Genomic DNA, 21136 nt, shown 5'->3' with positions numbered 1-21136 from the left:
TTCTCCACGCCCCCATAACTAAAGCGAAGGCACGATAGAGGCGTTGTACCCTTTCTGACTTCTGATTGGTCTAATGTGGTCACCTGACGAAGAGACGGTCATTACCGTGCTCTGATTGGAGGTCTCAGGCGAAGGGCGACGTCTTGTCAGAGGGCAGAGGAAAGATGGCGGCGCTGAGGAGACTACTCTGTGAGGGGAAGGTGAGGAGGGAGCAGGGATGTGGGGGGCTGGGTGTGACGGGTATTAACGCTCTCCGTGTCTCCACAGAGCCATGTAGCCGTGATCCTAAGGAGAGAATTCCACAGGAGCTCCCCCGCCGCCCTCCAGGTGAGGAGCCCCCTGCCCTGACTGACAGTGACTGGTGCAGGTGTGACTGTGGATCCTGTATGTCCGTGTGCGTGCTGCCCCCCAGTGTAGCCCCTTCAGTATTGCCCCCTCACCCTTAGTATAGATCTATATTGCACAGATGCCTTTAAAATCTGACAGATAAATAAACAGATATATCAATATACAGCAATCCCAAGATACCATGTAAGGTGGTGGGGAATGTATCCCATATAATAGTTAACACTGTATTACGCAAAGCACACAACTGGAACTGCAGTGTCTACAGAAGCAAATCTAGTAATAAATCAAAAAACAATAATACGGTAACACAACTAAGACTGTTGTAGTACAAGGAAATAGACTGTAATTAGGGTATTGCTCTGAGACTTAATATAAATATATCTGTAGATGGTATTGTCACACGCAGCGTCTTTAATTACTTCTAAAGTGGATCAAATGGTGACAATTATTGTAGTAATCCATGATAGCAGCATATAAACCAACTGTCTACTATTCTGTTATTTGTTTATTTTACTCACTTATATAGCGCCATTAATTCCACAGCGCTTTACATACATTATCATCACTGTCCCCATTGGGGCTCACAATCTACATTCCCTATCAGTATGTGTTTGGAGTGTGGGAGGAAACCAGAGAACCCAGAGGTACCCCACGCAAACACGGGGAGAACATACAGACTCCTTGCAGATGTTGTCCTTGGTGGGATTTGAACCCAGGACCCCAGTGCTGCAAGGCTACAGTGCTAACTACTGAGCCACCGAGCTGTTATACCAGCACACAATTAATTAGAATAAATGGCCAAGTTTAATTTCCCAAATGGTCAGTAACAAAAAAGTGCTGAGTTCTTCCCTGACCCAGAGAGAAAGAAAGGCCTGTGTGCTTCATTTATCCAATATAAACTCAGAAAAATGAAAATACCATATAATCGCTGATACAAAAGTCCTTTATACTCCCTTGTCCCAGAGACAAAGTGCTGTGTGCTAAATTCGTCCAGTTGATTCAGGATACATTACCCGCCAGTTGAATGTCTCATCCAGCACCTCGTCATACCTGGGTGTTTTATTATTTCCCCGAGTGCCGTTTCTTATTTCCTGTGCAGCGGTGACCTTGACTGTGAATCCAGATTCTCCAGGTCGGGGTGAGCGTGGCGTTACCAAACTTGTGTAGTTTTTTTTTAAAAAACTTTGAAATTTGTTAATTTTGTGTCGCTATTTTCTGAAACCCGTATTTTTTTTATTTATTTTTTTTTTTTTTTCAGCAACAAAACTGGGTGAGAGCTTGTTGTTTTGCGCTATGAGCTGATGTTTTTATTGATACCCTTTTGGAGCATATATGCGGTTTTAATTTTTTATTTGGAAATGCGGCAAATCAAAAAAATAAAAATTCTGGCGTTCAGACTTGTGTTTTTTGTTTTTTTTCTTCACTTTAACGTACGGACTACATTTTTCATTGGACTCTTGGACATGACTATACTAAAATACTTTATTTATTTTATTTTTTTAATTTTTGAGAAGGTACGGTAATCTTTTTTTATAATTCAGAATGTTTTTCTTCTTGTTTTTTCTTTTCTTATTCCCCTCGGGTACTTGAACTGCGATTTGATTGCTTATATTATCTGCTGCCATTCAACAGCATTGCAGGATATGGTGAAATCACTCCTCCCCTATGGAGGCCTGCCTGTGGCTGTGCTGCCTAGGAGTACCAAGATGTCAGTTATTGGGGCCTTCATCAGGCCCCAGCTGCCTCGATAACCCATCAGGTTTTCACTATCGTGTGGTGGAGGACTGATGGGAGCCAGTGATCACGCGCCCAACGGCAATGACGTTCGTTGTCCTACTGCAGGATAAATTTGCAGCCAATCAGGCGCCTTCCTTATGGTAGCCCATGATGGATAAGTATCTGCCTGTATTTCTCAGCATTGAGGGCACCATTAATCTGAGGACGCACTCTCCGGCTCCCTGCACTGCCATACACGCTGCAGGCCAATTAGAGGCCAGCAGGTGACGTTGGCGTGCCCGTCATAGGCTGCGCATGGCAGTGTGGTAGAAGATACCGCACGTCATTGGAGTAGAGGAAGGTGAGAAGAATCCTTTATTTTTTAAATGTGTTGGAGAAGAGCTGCAAAACAGGTATGGGGTGTTACTGTATGGGGCCCAGAAGGGGTCAGGATCAGGGAGATTATTACATGGGGAGCAAACACCTATGTCTTTATAGGATCTAGGACGCTACAAGGGCCCATACATCTGACCAACTTGCATGTTGGGAGCCTAGGTTCAAATTTTGTGCCAGGGCCCATTGGACTCCAGTTTCACCACTGCATGAAGACCATTTCTGGTCAAACTTCTCCTCTGAAGATTGGTGTAGCCGGGTCCCACTGGTGTTGCTTCCAGTTCTGAGCCGATGGTACTGCTGGACATATAGGATGTAAGCATGATGTGTTTTTCAGTTGCTGCACTAAGTTTCCTTGGCCGACCACTGTGTCTTCAGTCCTCAACGTTGCCCATTTCTTGGTGCCTTTTCAAAAAGGGTCAAAGAATAGTGTTGAGCGAACATGCTCGGATAAGGTGTTATCCTTGCACGTTCGGGTGCTAACAGTGTCTTTTGCGTGCTCGAATACTATGTTCGAGTCTTCAGTTGTTAGACAGCTGCACCACATGCATGGATTGCCTAACAAACAGGTTATCCCTGCATGTGTTGCGGCTGTTTACCAGCTGCGGCAACTCATAGTATTCGAGCACTCCGAAGCTACTCGGCAGCGGAGCGTGCTCTGATAACACCTTATCCGAGCACGTTCGTTGAGCACTCAGTCTGCTTTGAAATCTTTACCTTGATGAAGTATAACTTCCTAGTGTCTTGTTGCTGTGCTCAGTCTGTGACGTGAAACTTTTCCACAACCTCATCAGAGGTTCATCCAGTTTTATGCCTCCATCACAGCTGTTTCTGTTTCCCTTTAATGTTTTGGAGCCTACATATGAAAATGACAATTATCACGTTTTTGGTATAATTGGTTACTCACACACCTGATTAGAATCCTACAAAATTTCTGATTGTGTGCACATGTATCTAAAAGAAGGTGCTTCTATTGACTTTGTGATGGGAGACAAGTCTGGAGAGGCTGCAGACCATGGTAGCATATTTACATTTAGGCCAGACAGGCTGCTCACAGTAGCACGAGGAACATGTAGCCTGGAGTTGTGATGTTGGAAAACAGCTCCTGGGACACTTTGGAGAAATGGCCGTACGACTGGTTCCACCATCAAACTTTATGACCCAAAAGAAAGCCACCAAAGCAAAAAAAATATATATCTTTCATGTAAAATCTGACTACATTGTTTTTTGGGCAAGAAAAAATGCATTAAGATAAAGCTACAAAAAAACGCAGTGTGGAAAATCTGCAGCCGATCTGGGTGTGATGGGTTTCGGTGTAGTTTTGGAGCACAGTTGTGAGTCTCCACCGCTCCTCTTTCCCATGATGTTTTGCCCGCGCTCCACTAGATCATGCAGAATGTCACACGAGGCACAAAGTGGTGCCCGGTGTAAGGCTTGTATCAGTGTTTTGGTGCTCAGTAAATCACCATTCATTTTTTTTTTTAATTTATTTATTTTTTCTTGCTGTTGTAGGTCACCGTGCGAGATGCTATAAACCAGGCGTTAGATGAAGAGCTGGAACGAGATGAGAAGGTGTTTCTGTTGGGGGAGGAAGTCGCTCAGTACGATGGAGCATACAAGGTACATGCACATTTAAGGTGTTTCTTAATTTTTGGTGTGAACCAACTCTGACCCAGTGCAGTGGTCAAGTCCGTAATCTCTGACTGCTGGATGGGAGCCCTGAGAATCGTCTCCTTCCTTCTGACATCGACGGTTCATCGTTGCCTTGTGTCTCATATGTGAGCGGCCACAGATCACCAAGGTGGTGATGTACTGGGTCCTGTGAATCGATGTGTACCATATTGTATGAGGATATGTCTCCTTATAACTAACACACAATGTTATTGAGACATATTGACTTCTACAAGCCAGCAGCAGATTCAGAGTCCAACGCTTTCAGTGTGAACAGGCTGCACTTCTGTGGTGTGATGAAGGCTGACAATCTTTTATTGGAGGATGACGTAGTCTCTAGGTCACGACTACTCCTGACTGATTGTCTTGTAAGTCCTATTCTTGGAGTCCCAACTTTGCAACTTGAACAGGGAGTCTGTCAGCACCAATTGACTGTACGAAATCAAGCACAGGCGTTTGAGGCAGTGATTAGCCAAATTGCAAAGCTCGGTGCATCGTCCCACCTACCTGTTTTCCATCTATGTCCTTCCTCATTGCAAAGCCAGAGCTGTCAGTCAAGGGAGAGGGAGGCAGAGATGGATGGAAAACAAGTAGGTGGGAAGGTGCACTGAACTACTCGGCAGGGCTGTGGAGTCGGAGCTGGAGCCCATTTTGGTGGAGTCGGTATAAAATGGACCGACTCCTAAAATATATAATAAATTGAGTACAGTAGTTCAATGCAGTTTGTGGGGAATATTTTTTCGTAAGAATTTGGGAAAGTTATGAAATGTCCTATTTCTGATCTAAGGGTCTAGAGATTTTAGCTGAGATTAATCTGTGCTACAGTAGATTTATCACTTAAACATGAGCCATGTATGAGGGAGTCGGAGTCATGGAAATTGAGGAGTCGGAGGTTTGGCTTACTGACTCCACAGCCCTGCTGCTCGGCCACACCAAGGGTGCACTGAGTTCCTGTGATTGGTTTGAACAGTCATTTTAAAGAATCTGCTGCTGACATCTCGGTGCCAGATACAACAGGAGACCTATAGAGGTTTTGTGGACTCCTTGCCTCATTTGGTCAGCGCGGAACTGGCTGCTCAAGGAGGACCTACACAATATAAGGCCGGTTTCACACGTCCGCATATTTCTGGTGCCGGAGATATGTGTGTCCCGTATGTCCGAGTGTGTGGCAACCGTGTGCCGCATCAGGATCATACTTAACAGCGCCTGGCAAACAGCGCTATAGGTAGCGCTGTTCCTGAACACTGCCTTCATCATTGATCCCTGCTGGTGCTGACCGCAGCGCCGGCAGGGAACCATGATGAGGGCAGTGTTCAGTACCCGGCACTTGGGAACAACTGTAGCGCTGATTCCCAGGCGCTGGTCCATGTCACACTGAAGACACACGGATGTCATCCGTGTGATATGTTTTGTGGACCGTGTATCCACAAAAAAAATGGACTTGTCTCCGTGTGGAGCACACGGACACACGGTCCGTAGAAACACACTGAGGTGAACACAGAGCCATTCATTTGAATGGGTTTGCGTGTGTCAGTGTCTCCAGTACGTAGGGAAATGGACACCACTTGTATCAGAGATACTGACGTTTGAAAGAGCCCTAAGACCACCACGTGTTCAATTTGTGTCTGTCCGTGTGCAAAATGGATAGCACAAGGAGCCATTTAAGCGAAAACGTTAGTTCACATGTGCATTTTTCTACACATATCAAGCATAATGCAATTTTGGAGTACGATGTTGCATCCTAAGCAGCACTCCTCTCCCGAGAAGTCACATACCCTATTTAATTTTTTTTGAGGTTGAGACTTGTCCACAGAACTCAATGGGTATGTATAAAGAGATTGGCAGGGCAGTGTCAAAGATTACTTGGGAAACTGAGTTGGGCCTTCTTAAAATATATTATTATTGTTACCTTTTTTTTTTTTTTTGTTCTTATTTTATTTGAGTTGCCAATAATAGAAATTCAGATCTGAAAACGGACAATGTTTCATATGTTCCTCTGAATATGTATGTATGTAATTTTACATTACGCACACACACTAAAAGATGACTTGCAGAAAGGTACCTAAAATAAATTTTTTTTTTTTTTACATCTCCAAGACCATGGAGAAATATTATTTTTGCCCGGCCAACACAATTCTTAGTGTCCTCAGTATTTTTGGACACTATGATCAGGAGGTATAACAGAAGAACAGCACACTGCAGAGATCTAAGAAAAAGTAGGGAAGGAAACTATTGAAGATTTGTCTATGTTGGTGTGTGTGGTGGATGGGTCTTTGTGACCATGCGTAAAGATTGAGGCCATTTCACAATGTTGGGGGATGCCCAACAAATCATTGGTTATGGACCGGTGTGACACGACAAACTCTCCTATAGACTAGGAGCCATGAAGCCGGCTCTTGTCTTGTTGTCATGCTGCTTCGTCCGTTTCTGACTGTTTCTCCCATATCTGTTTTTCAGATCAGCAGAGGTCTTTGGAAAAAGTACGGCGATAAAAGGATCATGGACACCCCTATATCGGAGGTATGCGGCTTCTATGACGATGGAAGCAATGTCATCAGACATTGGTTGTCTCTGAACCCCAAAAATATAAGTGCTCGATGAATTATCATTAAGAATGTACCTGCATTTATAGGAAACTTCTGATTTGCGTGGAATTGTCTTAAGTTTCCAGACGCAAGACTGAAATTGCTGCAAACACAAATCTAGTGTGTGTGAGAATATACCCTAATATTGCCTGGAGTAAAGATTTACTTTAATGAACCTCCTATAAGGGTATGTTCACATTCGGCAGGTTAGTTGCAGATATTTTCTGCAAGAATTATCCACATTTACATAAAGTTACGTGTGAGCCAACTGGGCTGTGTGCCCACGATGCGTTTTTTAAGCTTTTCCGCAGCTGCAAAAACGCTGTAGAAACGCTTAAAAAACGCTTGGTAGAAGGCCTGCCATGTCCCCAAATGATGATCCGCATGTGCTGTGCACATGCTGCGGAAATGTCCGCTGAGGATTATCATTGCGGAAAAAAACGCAGCACTACCAAATTATTTTGCGGAAGTGCTGCGTTTTCGCCGCCATTGACTTGCATTAAACCGCATGGATTACGCATCACTGTATATGTAGATGCGCAATCCATGCGTTCCAATGTGCGGATGGTACCCAGGTCTAGAGAAGAGGAGACTCTCCTCCGGACTCGGGTACCATAGAAAACTGTAAAAAAAAATAAATAAATAAATAAATATATACTTACCTTCTGGCGGCCTCCGATGTGCTCCTCCTCGCATGCCGGCAGTTCGCGATGAACTGAAGGACCTGCGCTGACGTCATAGTCATGTGACGGGTCACGCGACGCTGACGTCAGCAGGTCCTTCAGTGTAACGCGATCTGCCGGCAGCCGGGACGGTGAAGCAAGACTGCGGGGGCCATCGGAAGGTAAGTATAGATTTATTTTTTATTTTTTGACATTCTCTCGGTCACACTATATATGCCGTTTGCATGGATTTATATAGTGTGACCAAGTTGTCAAGCACTTTCCAAGTGATGCTAAAATCGCTTGGAAAGCGCTTGTCAACCCGCAAGTGGAAATGCAAGTGAAGAACGCTTCACATCCACATGTCCCTGGCATGAAAAACTCATGTACAATCCACATGTACAATCCACATGCGTTTTTTCTGCCAGGGAGATGCAGAAACGCTCAGGAAAAATCCGGAGCATTTCTGCATCGTGGGCACATAGCCTTACACTTTTAACGTGTGCACTCCGGAGACTTGATGGTGCCTGTCATTTCTATAAACGTACGCCCTTATGATGTGCAAAGACCCAAAGTGATGTTTTCAGTTTAAGCAAATCACATTGTGCTGGTCGATAAGTGTCTCCCTATTGTGTAACCTGCTGTCAAGTGTAATCCGTCTCTAGCAGCAGAGACGCCAGGATTACAGGGAGAGGGAGGGTCGGGGCTTTGTGCCTCTGCTCCTGCTCTCCTGACCTGTTGAACTGCATACTGAGGAGAGGTGGGCTTTGAGTTTAGGGAATGCAAGATATTGGATAATGGCAAGTGCAGTGCATGCTGGGAAGTGAGGGGAAAGGACGTTCCAGCTCCTATAGTGCTGATAGAAGGAACCGGCCAATAGGAATTGAGTGACAATTTTTAGAGAAAATCAGGGCCCGTTCTTGGACATATTTGACCTCTGTGAGGCAATCAAAACCTCTTATCTACCCCAAAATGGTACCAATAAAAAATGTCAGCTCAGGGCACCAAAAATAGGCCTTTACCCATCCACAGATCCCAAAAAAACAAAAACATTACAAATCTTGGAAATTATGAACAAAAATTATTTTTTTTTCATAAATTTCCAATAGGTGTGTTTTTTTTTTTTAACCAATTAATTAAATGGGGGGAAATAAAACACAATGTTTGGTATCTGCGTACTCGTACTGACCTGGAGAACCCTATTGCCAGGTCTGTTTTACCGTATAGTGAACATTGTAAATAAATAAGAAGAAAAGAAACTATTGTGAAATTGCACTTTTTTTTTTTTTTTGCAATTTCAACGCACTTGGAGTTTTTTCCCCGCTCTCCAGTGCATCACATGATAATAAAAATAAATGGTGTCATACAAAAGTACAACTCGTCCCTCAAGAAAACAAGCCCTCAGGTGGGTATATTGACAGAAAAATAAAAAAGTTATGGCTCTTGGAAGAAGGGGAGAAAAAATAAATAAATTGGAATATCCTTTTATGGGTCAATTGGTTGAGGGGGCATAAGAGGAGCAAGACTGTGCTTTTACTCTGGTTTTGGGTGAAAGGACAGGTAAATGCAGATCCTACTCTTCTCTGCCTGATGATTATGACGATAATAATATTTTAATGATTTCTCTTGTTCTAAAAACAATTTTTGTCCTTAATGTGTTGTGTTAAGATTGATTGATTGAAAAGGGCTGATAAAATGTATAATTTTTTTTCACCATGTTTAGATGGGATTTGCTGGGATTGCTGTTGGTGCTGCTATGGTAAGTGGATGACCTTTGTGCCAACATACTGTACATGACCGTGTATGTGTATATATAATTAATATTCTATGTATAACAGGCCGGGTTGAGGCCAATCTGTGAGTTCATGACTTTCAACTTCTCCATGCAAGCCATCGATCAAGTCATTAACTCTGCTGCTAAGACCTATTACATGTCGGCGGGCCTGGTGCCTGTCCCCATCGTGTTCCGGGGGCCCAATGGCGCATCGGCTGGTGTCGCGGCCCAGCACTCCCAATGCTTTGCGGCCTGGTACGGACACTGCCCTGGACTGAAGGTGGTGAGCCCCTGGAACGCTGAGGACGCTAGAGGTCTTATGAAAGCTGCCATCCGAGATAATAACCCAGGCGAGTTTTCTAACAATCTGCCATTATTCTGCTGTTTTGTATTGTTTCCATGCTGACCCGTTCCTATAACTTTCAGTGGTTGTACTGGAGAACGAGCTGATGTACGGCGTCCCCTTTGAACTATCTGATGAAGTTCAGTCTAAAGACTTTGTTATTCCTATTGGAAAGGCAAAGATAGAGCGACAAGGTAAGATCATATTGTGTTTCATGTCTTTACCTTATGTTCATGAAAAACTAAAGCGGTCCATACACATCAGCTGTCTCCCCTGAGACCCCCATACACAGGAATGCCTGGATCGACTGAGCATTTGTGTCATCTATGAGACAGCCGCTGCCAAGTTCCTCTGGCAGCTGCTTATCTCACCGCCGAATAAGAGGATCAAGTGTTGAAACTCAAACAGTTGGATCCTTCTCTGGTCAGATAATCCCACTGAAAACGCCGGGTTTAGTCGACTTATCTAACGTGTATGAGGACCTTAAGGTCACGGCCCCACTATCGGATCAGTATTTTTTTCTCAGGAGTGGGAGCCAAAACCAGGAGTGGGTGATAAATGCAGAATTAGTGACTTGTTTCTATTATACTTTTTCTCTGATTGTTCCTCACCTGGTTTTGGCTCCCACTCCTGAGAAAAAATACTGATAGTGGAGCCGTGGCCTTACAGAGGAGCAGATGGATATGGCTCATGTGGAGCTCCGTTTCGATCTTTTCTGCCTTTAGACTTCAGATACTATTTTGATTGTCCCAACACAAAGTAATATTTCTGACTCTTCCCTCATTTAGACTTTTGCGGTTTAGGTTTTATGAACATGTATAATGAGTAACCTTACTCCTCTTTCCCCATACAGGTAATCAGATTACTCTAGTCTCCCATTCACGATCTGTGGGACATTGTTTAGAGGCTGCCAACGTGCTGTCCAAGGAGGGAATCGATTGCGAGGTAAATGGTTTAATCATGACGATTGGTAATTGTATATATTATAATAATGTGCTCTAAAGTTCTCCAAGGAATATCACTTATGTAGATATGACTTTATCCCACTATTAATTTCACTTTGACTGTTTTAAGAGTACTCCCTGCCGTCCATATGTTGTAACTGCTACCCAGCTGCTTCCAAGTTAACACGCTTAAAATTGTCATGACAATTTTACAAAGCTAGTGGTCTGGCTGTATAGGCCTTAGAACAGGGCTACACAACATTTTTTTTGGTCCAAGGTCCACACTGCACTATTCCCAAGGGCTGCAAATTTTTTTTAAAAGGGGTGGTTGCATGAATACATGACCAGAGCCCCCATCAGTGCATTAATACATCACCAAAACCACATTTTGAGTATGATTTGGAGAGTTCTTCTAAAATAAAAATAAACACTCCAAATTCTCCTCATAATCTCTAAGTTTTGACACTTTAAGTTTTAACGCAGCCATGAAACACGTTATGGATTGCTACATGAATGCAGCGCCAGAAACACTGGCAGTACATGAATGCAGCGCCAGAAACACTGGCAGTACATGAATGCAGCGCCAGAAACACTGGCAGTACATGAATGCAGCGCCAGAAACACTGGCAGTACATGAATGCAGCGCCAGAAACACTGGCAGTACATGAATGCAGCGCCAGAAACACTGGCAGTACATGAATGCAGCGCCAGAAACACTGGCAGTACATGAATGCAGCGCCAGAAACACTGGCAGTACATGAATGCAGCGCCAGAAACACTGGCAGTACATGAATGCAGCGCCAGAAACACTGGCAGTACATGAATGCAGCGCCAGAAACACTGGCAGTACATGAATGCAGCGCCAGAAACACTGGCAGTACATGAATGCAGCGCCAGAAACACTGGCAGTACATGAATGCAGCGCCAGAAACACTGGCAGTACATGAATGCAGCGCCAGAAACACTGGCAGTACATGAATGCAGCGCCAGAAACACTGGCAGTACATGAATGCAGCGCCAGAAACACTGGCAGTACATGAATGCAGCGCCAGAAACACTGGCAGTACATGAATGCAGCGCCAGAAACACTGGCAGTACATGAATGCAGCGCCAGAAACACTGGCAGTACATGAATGCAGCGCCAGAAACACTGGCAGTACATGAATGCAGCGCCAGAAACACTGGCAGTACATGAATGCAGCGCCAGAAACACTGGCAGTACATGAATGCAGCGCCAGAAACACTGGCAGTACATGAATGCAGCGCCAGAAACACTGGCAGTACATGAATGCAGCGCCAGAAACACTGGCAGTACATGAATGCAGCGCCAGAAACACTGGCAGTACATGAATGCAGCGCCAGAAACACTGGCAGTACATGAATGCAGCGCCAGAAACACTGGCAGTACATGAATGCAGCGCCAGAAACACTGGCAGTACATGAATGCAGCGCCAGAAACACTGGCAGTACATGAATGCAGCGCCAGAAACACTGGCAGTACATGAATGCAGCGCCAGAAACACTGGCAGTACATGAATGCAGCGCCAGAAACACTGGCAGTACATGAATGCAGCGCCAGAAACACCGGCAGTACATGAATGCAATGATCAATTGTAATGTCAGGTCAGAGTAAAGGCCCCGTCACACTAAGCGATATCGCTAGCGAGATCGCTGCTGTGTCACGGTTTTGGTGACTCACCAGCGACCTCACCAGCGATGTCGCTATGTGTGACACTTTGCAACGATCAGGCCCCTGCTGTGAGGTCGCTGATCGTTGCAAAGTGTCCTGGACCATTTTTTGGTCGTTGGCCTCCCGCTGGCCAGCACACATCGTTGTGTGTGACCAGCGGGACCAACGATCAGGCTGGTAACCATGGTAAACATCGGGTTACTAGGGGCACGCGCGCACTTAGTAACCCGCTGTTTACCATAGATACCACTCTGCTACTGTGAGCGGAGGCTCCAGCGCACGGTAGCAGAGTGGTATCCATGGTAAACAGCGGGTTACTAGGGGCACACGCGCACTTAGTAACCCGATGTTTACCATAGTTACCAGCCTGCTCCTGCTTGCAGCAGGCTGGTAACGGGAGCAGGACATCGTGGAACGATTCTTTCCACGATGTCGCTGCTCCCCTCATCGCTGGTGAGCCTGCCTGTTTGACAGCTCACCAGCGATGTATTAGCGATGCAGCAACGATCCCTGACAGGTCGTATCGTTGTCGGGATCGCTGCTGCATCGCTTAGTGTGACGGGGCCTTTAGATGTTGGGAGTTATCAGCTATCATCCGACTGTGGACCATACAGGAACCACAGCACACTGAGATGTAGTCAGAATCACAAAAAAAACCATTTTACTACAAGAGGGCTATCTATTTCATTGTTGTTCTATGAGCCTTACAACATGACTATTATTTTCTTTAGTACAATCGTCCTGTCAGGTTCCCTATAACAATCGTGTATTTTCAAATTGTCAACGGATTAAACTCACGTGTTTTTATAAAGGTTATCAATTTGCGCACCATCCGGCCAATGGACACTGAAACCATCGAAGCCAGCGTTGTGAAGACAAACCATCTAGTGACTGTAGAAGGCGGCTGGCCACAATTTGGAGTTGGAGCGGAAATCTGCGCGAAGATCATGGAAGGTAAGGAACCCATGTTGTTAGAGATTTTTATTTGTCTGTGAAGGAAACCGCACCTACAAATCATATCTGTTGCTGACAGGGAGCCGTGTAATGCTTCATTTTGCCTGAGGTGGCGCTCCTGGAAAAATAATCCGATAACTGTTTATTGCTGGGGTCTAAACAGCAGGTTGTTGTAGAGGGAACTTTCTAATACTGAGTAGCTCCCCAAAATGGAGAATTCTTACCCCCTCTTTAGAGAGGATCTGTAACTAGCTAAACATTTTCAGTTAAATACCTTGTAAAAAAAAAAAAAAAAATCCCTGAGCTCCCATAATTCTGATGCTTTTTTCCGTTTTGCGATGCATCGCTCCTTTGCTGGGATATTCACATTTGTTGCTTTTAGAGCGCAGTATGTGAAATCACTGGTTGTGGCTTTTGCTTCAGAGACTTTTCTCAGGGTGTGCTTTTTCACCGCTTTCTCAGACACTGCCAATCACAACTCTGCAACTGATCTAGCAGTCTTGGGAGGGAGGGGTGAAAGCAGACGCCTCCAGAGATGAAGAAATGTCCTGTTGGTCTACAAGCGGAGATTTCACATACTGAGCTCCAAAACCAACAAATGTGAAAATCTCTGCAATGGAGCGATGCAGTGCAAAACAGAAAAAAGTATCTGAATCAGGGACACTCGGGGATTTTTTACAAGACATTGAACTCCATTTTTTTTTTTTTAAGCTTTTTTCATCCTTTAAAAGGACTTTGTCACCAGATAGAGCTGGTTAAGGGAGATGCTCATTATAGTATCCCATGTGCATGATAGGGGTGCTGGTGTCAAGTTGATAGTGTTAAACCCCCTTAGGACAAGTCCTTTAAGAAGGTATCTACAAGATGGTCTCTCTGAAGGGTGTCAGGGATTGTCTTATAGACACATCTATGTACATCTCGGCACCATACATTTAGGAATACATGGATAATTATTTTTTTTTTGTCTCCCACAGGACCTGCGTTCAATTACCTGGATGCTCCCGTATTCCGTGTCACCGGTGCGGATGTTCCCATGCCCTATGCCAAGATATTAGAAGATAACTGCATACCACAAGTGAAGGACATCATATTTGCTGTTAAAAAGACCCTTAATGTTATTTAGGTATCCGGGCATCTTACAGCAAAGAGGTAACATGTCTAATCCATGGGTCTAGCATCAGTACCTCCATATTGTCTTCTGGGTACTTTTTTTTTTTTTTTTAAACGTGCAAATATATTTTATGTTTGGGGGGGAAGTGACTTAAAGGGGTTGGCCAGCGCCACTCACCTCTGCATCAGGTAGTGCCAATGACTTCTGCACTATCAGCAGGTATCGTGCACCTGTCCTGTTCATTAGACTAGGATCCGGGCACGATACCTGGCGATCACACAGACGTCCCACCTAGTAAGTGGGGATGTGACTACTGAGAGGGAAGAGATCGGCGTAGGCCAACCCTTCAAGACACTGGATAATCTGTACTAGATGTCTTAGCATATGCAGTCACTTTAAGACACTCCACCAAGTTCATCATATATGGGAGACATGTTACAGCACAGACAATATTTATTAGAAATAACCCATACGTCTGTATGAACTCAGAGGTCCACACGCTGTGACTATGAGAACATGTACAATGTTGCTTTGTATACAAATAAAATCTGGAATTTATTTAGTTTTGGGGTGGGTTCTGTTTTTTTTTTTTTTTCTCCTCCATTTCTGATTTTGTTAATTTCTATTGAGCCTACCCCACAATGATTAACAAAGAAATTACAAGATTTGGCCAGGATTGGTAAAACATGGCTGCTTTCTTCCAAATATTGTCAACTGTTTTTTAGTATACATGTGGTAGTGCCGCCACTTCAGTACCGCTGAGCTGCAATGCCACACTTAATCTGTAAACTGCTGTGGCACTGGGTTCTGCAGCAGCTGAGGCTCCGGACAGGTTCAGGGCACGTTTTCATGCCGTATTATTACCATGTTTACCTTCTCCATCTCAGTATACACAGCTGTGAACCAGCTTTTGTGTATACAGGTTATTAAGCACTGACAGTGCTTCCTCTTCTGGACTCGGTGATTGTTGGGTGTAAAGGGGGAGCAGGAGATGCTGGTTCTTGAGAGATCCTCTCACCTCTGTAGCAAGGAAACAAAAATTTCCTGTAACTGGGGATAATATACCAGCCCCAGTTACAGGTGAAATAATAAAAAATTAAAAAAATACCCTTCAAAAGGTCTTTTAAGACCTTATGGGGAACATAGTGTGTAAATAAAAATAGGAAAACAAATCCTAAGTAAATTTAAACAAAATTAGAAGGAAAAAAAAACCTCATGAATTGGTTAACAAATTGGTTTGTTCTCTATTCTGATTCTTTGGTGAGGAGGCTAAAATGTACAGATAATGATGGCGATAAGTCAACGGGGTAATTCCAATTAAGATCAAGGAAACTCACACGAGACCAAAGTTTGGGTTTATTATTTTTAATAAAAATATGACTGAATATACATTGTATTACTGAGCCCGATAATCATACACTAGATCCCTCTTAAAACAGATTTATTAAAGTGCAAAAAAAAAAACAAGATGATTCTTCGCCGGTTGTACCTTCCATCTTCTCCCCTGCCCAGATCATGTAACGGATTTTGGTAATATAATGAACACTGTAAACACATGTGACCGTCCTAATGGAAATATTAACTGCTAAATTGATAAATCACGCCGCCAGGTGGAATGTGTTATGTTCTAGATCTACAGATCCTCCTTATCGTATAAGATAAGTTGCCCCCCCAACACATTTCCCAGGGCTGGGGGTAAATGGGTCACTCACAGAAGGAGAGTGATGCCCATATAACAAGCGGGTGTGGAAAAGGCGGCCCTACAGATAGGAGGCTGTGCACTAGGTGCAAAAAAAAGTCATCAGAAAATGACCAACTGTTAAAAACAGATTTAAATCGATTTTTATTTAAAATTTTTCAAATCACAGCTCATTTTTAATGTAAAAAAACCCCAAAACTTGGCATTGGACACTAGTAGCAATAGACTGTACTGACTGTCCAAAGTAATTATGAAGGGAGGGGGAAGAGGTGAGCTGTGACGTCGCCTATTGTGAATGGTGGCTAATGTATCTGAAGGTAATGTTTTATAATTCTGTCTGTGATAATGAGACTGTTGTTCCTTGAAGGAACTAAGGCCCCGATTCATCAATCACTGAGAAGTCGCAAAAAATGTGCGACTGTCGCCATGTACGCGCCAGTTTTGGTGAGGAGTCAGTACGTGGCTGTGCTCACCAGTCAAATTAATGAATCGCAGTGACGTTGCTTATGCTAGAAATGTTACTCCGGTCCCTGGTTGGAGCAACCTTTCTGGCATGGCACACGCTACTGATGAGACGCACCGAATTTATTAAGGGGAATGCACGTCTTAATGAATTTGATGCTTCTTATTCGTGTGCTACGCCAGTGAATCAGGGGCCTAGGAGTCTAATAGGTCAGGGAGAATATTGTACTTTGTGATGAAATATTCCTTTTAAAGGAGTATTCCCATCATAGACATTTCTGGAGTATCCGCAGACTATGCCAGAAGCGCTGGATAGGTGCTGGACCCCATCTTGCCTGGTGCATCTGGGTCAGGGGAGGAAAATGAAACTCTAATTTTAAGTCTTGCCCAAATCCACCTTTTTTAAAAAGTGCAGGAAAAAGTCCCCAAATGTTCTTCTGCTTTCATTACTGGTATAAAGGTATGGCTGAAGCTGCCGCTGAGGGTCCCTGCGCTGGGTCCATTTCTTGCAGGATGGTGAGGACTCCCTATGTGAAGAGCTGGACGGCAGCACAACCCACAACCAGTCCTCAATTTACAGGTATATATTTTTATCTATGGTGTCTCGTCTGCAAGGCATGTTTACTAGGAGAGTCAGGGCCTCTACTTTCCTACCATTAACCTTCCTTTAAAACGTAAGGTGTTCTTTTTACCGAAAACTTGCTATTCAGCGATAAGTGGTGACATTCACACTCAGCTGATCCGGGGGGCGCTGTGGTCAGCCGTCACCGCTTTCTTCAGCCCTCCTTTCTTGAAGCTCTGGATGGAGTGGAGTAGGGCACCACGATCTGTACCGTTCACAGAGGGCACGGCCAAGTCACTTGGCACATCTTTACTTGGAGGAGGAACAGGCGCGAATAGTGGAGGAGGCGGTGGGGGGGCCGGTATCGCAAATGTAGATGTTCCTTAATGAAATAGAAAAAAAAAAATTAGCATTGAAGCATATCAGTGGCATTTTCTCTAATGTTGTAGATCTTTGACCGGTCTTAGTGCCGGAGGCTTGGTAATAACGTGATCTTGGATGGAGATGAGAGGTGGAGTTGATCTTTTTTTACCCCTAATTATAAATTATATAGCAGAAATCTGCTCCTTTCTCTTCTAGTAATGATTTTTCATTCCCAATTCACAGGTAAAACCTGTCTTCAGTAAATACAGATATTTTTTCCCCATTACTAAGATAGATGACAGTTAGTACTCATAAAATTCTATGGAGAACTGGTCTGCCTCTGGCTCCGCCTCCTCCATAGAATTTTAAAAACACCAACTGTCATCACCAATCTCAGTCATTGGAAAAATCTATCTTCACTGAGTACTGTTTTTTACACCTGAATGTATTATTGAATGATGGGAAAGAAGCAGATTTCTCTGATATGATAAATAAGTTTATTTTCATGTGAACTATTGATTTATGAAAAATTAAAACAAACGGTTACTCTTTAAGAATCCAAGATCACACGCCTTGTCTTAAATGAGAATTTCAGCTTCTTTACTTGGCTCTAAGGGGTACGTTTTCTCCTTATGCAGAGCGACATGCCATGTCTGACACGCCAGTATTGCATGCTCCTCTGGGAAATTAAATATGCAAATTGTCTCTTCAGAGAGGAAGAGGATTGGAATTCTGGTGCCACCTATTGGAAGCAGCAATCCTACAAGTCAATGTCGACCCTTGTAATATGACTTCGGAAAAAAGCCAAACTAGAATCTCAATTTGCAGACACTGTGTTTCAGGGTGTCGCCCCTCGTCAGTGCAATGTATGAGATCTGGGTGAGAGGCTAAGACTGGGATCTAAGGGGTAAGCCAAACCAGATCTCACACTTTGCACTGACGAGGGGCAATACCCCAAAACATCATGTCTGCAAATTGAGATTCTGGTCTGACTTTTTTTTTCCCCCAAGTCCTATAACAAGGCTCATTAAAAGGTCAATCTTGACTTGTAGGATCGCTGCTTCCAATCGATGGCGCTAGAGCTCAAATCCTCTTCCTCTCTGAAGAGACAATTTGCATATTTTAGCTTCTTAACTTAAGATCTAATGGCCTGATACGAACCTTCTAGAAATTCAGTATGAGGTGAGAGGGATGGTTAATAGAAAAAACATTCAGAAATTAATTTTGAAAAACCGCACCAGGCCTGGCTGTGTCTGGTAGTGCAGCTTAGCCATGCTTACATGAATGTGCCACAGCTGTAATACCAGACACAACTCATAGACAAGAGTGGCGCTGTTTCTGGTAAAAAAAAAAAAAAAACATGATAGTAGTGGAGCGCTAACTGCAATCTATAGCGGAGTTCTTCAAAATATACAACAGAGGCGGATGGTCGTATCTATTAGAACCTGGGTGCAATATCACATTACAACCAATGGTGGTTTTTTTATGAAATCGCATCCACTCTTAACTACACATTTTTTTTCAGTCTAGAGAGAGGAAAAAAAAAACAATTGCATTTTTTAGTTCTGAACTCCCATCAATGTTGGGCTTTACCAAGTCCCCTGCTCCCCAGGCTGCAGCAGTGACGGCACCACTAAAGCTTGTGACCACTGCAGCCAATCATGCATATGCCGCGTGGTCGCTGTAAGGGCTATTTCATATATCCGATCTCAATTACAATGCACAGACCGGCCGTGCGTCTCCCAACCCTGAGCGTGACGGCCTCATTGAAATCTATGAAGCAGTCACACTCTGGCTCGGGAGATGCACGGCCGGTCCATGCATTGTAATCTGATCAGATCAATGATCATGGATGTAGGAAAGAGCCCTACGCAAACAAAAGACGCAGATGCAAAATACCCCCAGTATGTGATTCCCAATAACCTAGAGGCACTGGACAGTAGCACATCCCCCTGTATCCGCATCCTCAGAACATAAGGCAAGAATCATCAAAGGGGGATGGCATGGACAACACCTGCATGGAGCGTCTATGTCCTCTCCCTATGCAATAGTTTTCTCCCACACTACCAAAGACAGATTTACCTGGACTGTAATCACTTTATTATGGTCTGTAGAACAAGTATCTACCACCGTTTGAAGCTGGGACTGGTGTAAGAACACCAAAAACCCCAAAAATGTTTTGTGCAGAAAAAAGTGTGATTTCAACCAGTTTTAAACCTGAAAACTCCTAAATGTACAACTTGTGAAATAGGAGCAGATTCAGAGGTCAAGTCTCTACTAGCATGGAGGCAGGAGGAGGATGTGACGGACAGCGTCTGAATGGTCTGGTGAGACACAGGACTGTACTCTGTCAAAAAGTGAGTTGGAGGAGACGATATCTGCTCCTTGTATACTGGCATTATGGTATCTATAGTAACTGGATTATGCACAAACTAGAAATTGGAGTAACCATAAACCACCAGAATTAAAAACTATATTAGAAACATTCATTTTTTTAAATAATTACCATACACTGCAACAATGTCAGGATAGTCACCAAATAAATCCAAGGTATGAAGCAGTGTATAGTACATACTAGACCTATGCAGCCAGTTTCTAATCACCGTGTGCAGTGGCCATAAACACAAAGTGAAACAGGAGACTAGCTTACAAGTGGTGATGCATACCCATGATGAGGGGAGGCGTCGGCACTGCCCCGATAAGCGTTTCGCATGTAGCTTTCTCAAGGGGAGGTGTCGGCTGATTATGTCCTATTTGGTATTTATGATGTGTCCACAGATGCCAAATTAGGAGCAGCGCATCGCAATGGCGGGAGCAACAGCGCTCATGCGCGCTCCTAATTTGGCATCTGTGGACACATCATAAATACCAGATAGGACACAATCAGCTCCCCTTGAGAAAGCTACATGCGAAACGCACGTCGGGGCAGTGCTCCACTTAATCCATGGTAAGCATCACCACTTGTAAGCTAAAGTGGAACACTGCCCCGACATGCATTTTTTTCCTGTTTTGTGCATGCTGTTAGGAGTACTGCATTGCTTGATTTTGCGGTTTCTTATGTGGGGATGCTAGACTCTAGTCCCTTGACCAATGATGATTGTGCGTTTGGGATATTTTCTCATAGTATAGTCTACATAATCCAGTTACTATCATACATAGATCAGTGCTTTTGAAGAGGCAAATTAGTTGTGCCGATTTTTTTTTTTTTTTTTTTCATATTGTAATCTACTCAAAAAGAAAAAAAACAAACTTACATTTTGTCATTTTCATACTGGAAACAAAGATTTATGTTCGACTTCCATTTCCTATACTTTCTGGAAAGCCACATGTAAATTGGCAGCAACAAATACTACAGCTAAGAAAAGTCTGAGCCAAAGTATGTAATGATTATCTTCTAATCTGGGCAGAGGTCATTGTACAGGAGGAGGTGAGCTGTGACATCACCTATTGTGAATAGTGGATCCTGTGTTATCTACTGTATATAGAGGTGTTATCAGTCATTGTACAGGAGGAGGTGAGCTGTGATATCACCTATTGTGAATAGTGGATCCTGTGTTATCTACTGTATATAGAGGTGTTATCAGTCATTGTACAGGAGGAGGTGAGCTGTGATATCACCTATTGTGAATGGTGGATCTTGTATTATCTAATGTATATAGGGGAGTTACCTGTTAGGAGCACACAGTCTCTGATGATAATGAGACTGCTGAAAAGTCCTCTGTAGAGAAAAAGTAGTACAAGTCTGGTACTAGACGTAATGGTTGATTTGACCATTTCCAGAAGTGTTTTTTTTTGTTTGTTTGTTTTTGTGGAGGGTGAGGGGTCCTGCAAGTAAAGGCCCCGTCACACATAACGAGAT

General features: G+C 43.7%; 2 protein-coding genes across 4 annotated transcripts in view; one reads left to right on the top strand and one right to left on the bottom strand.

Moving 5' to 3' along the window:
- Positions 1 to 54: 54 nt before the first annotated feature.
- Positions 55 to 14753, top strand: PDHB (pyruvate dehydrogenase E1 subunit beta). The gene is made up of 10 exons (XM_073644637.1): positions 55 to 200; positions 268 to 327; positions 3970 to 4077; positions 6586 to 6648; positions 9099 to 9134; positions 9214 to 9499; positions 9576 to 9686; positions 10346 to 10437; positions 12939 to 13080; positions 14055 to 14753. The coding sequence occupies exons 1-10, from the start codon at positions 165 to 167 to the stop codon at positions 14201 to 14203; spliced, it is 1083 nt and encodes a 360-aa protein (XP_073500738.1). The 5' UTR covers positions 55 to 164; the 3' UTR covers positions 14204 to 14753.
- Positions 14754 to 15540: 787 nt separating this feature from the next.
- The window catches only part of PXK (PX domain containing serine/threonine kinase like), a 49471-nt gene continuing 43875 nt past the window's right edge, over positions 15541 to 21136 (bottom strand). Inside the window, exon 18 of one of the 3 annotated variants that reach the window (XM_073644634.1) lies at positions 15541 to 17296. In XM_073644634.1, the coding sequence (XP_073500735.1) occupies positions 17085 to 17296 (212 nt within the window). In that variant the 3' untranslated portion in view covers positions 15541 to 17084. The remainder of the gene's footprint in view (positions 17297 to 21136) is intronic. The other 2 variants (XM_073644635.1, XM_073644636.1) reach the window with 2 other exon arrangements.

The sequence above is a fragment of the Phyllobates terribilis genome, unplaced genomic scaffold, assembly GCF_046119375.1.
Source record: "Phyllobates terribilis strain yellow unplaced genomic scaffold, ASM4611937v1 Scaffold_8__6_contigs__length_399053987, whole genome shotgun sequence".
Taxonomy (NCBI): Eukaryota; Metazoa; Chordata; class Amphibia; order Anura; family Dendrobatidae; genus Phyllobates; species Phyllobates terribilis.
The sequence above is the reverse complement of the archived record's forward strand: the minus strand, read 5'-3'. Positions and strand labels throughout refer to the sequence as shown.

Coding starts and splice junctions, on each gene's coding strand:
- PDHB (XM_073644637.1), top strand. CDS start 165: ATGGCGGCGCTGAGGAGACTACTCTGTGAGGGGAAG. Junction 9,135..9,213: donor TTGCTGTTGGTGCTGCTATG/GTAAGTGGATGA, acceptor TATGTATAACAG/GCCGGGTTGAGGCCAATCTG. Junction 9,500..9,575: donor CATCCGAGATAATAACCCAG/GCGAGTTTTCTA, acceptor TATAACTTTCAG/TGGTTGTACTGGAGAACGAG.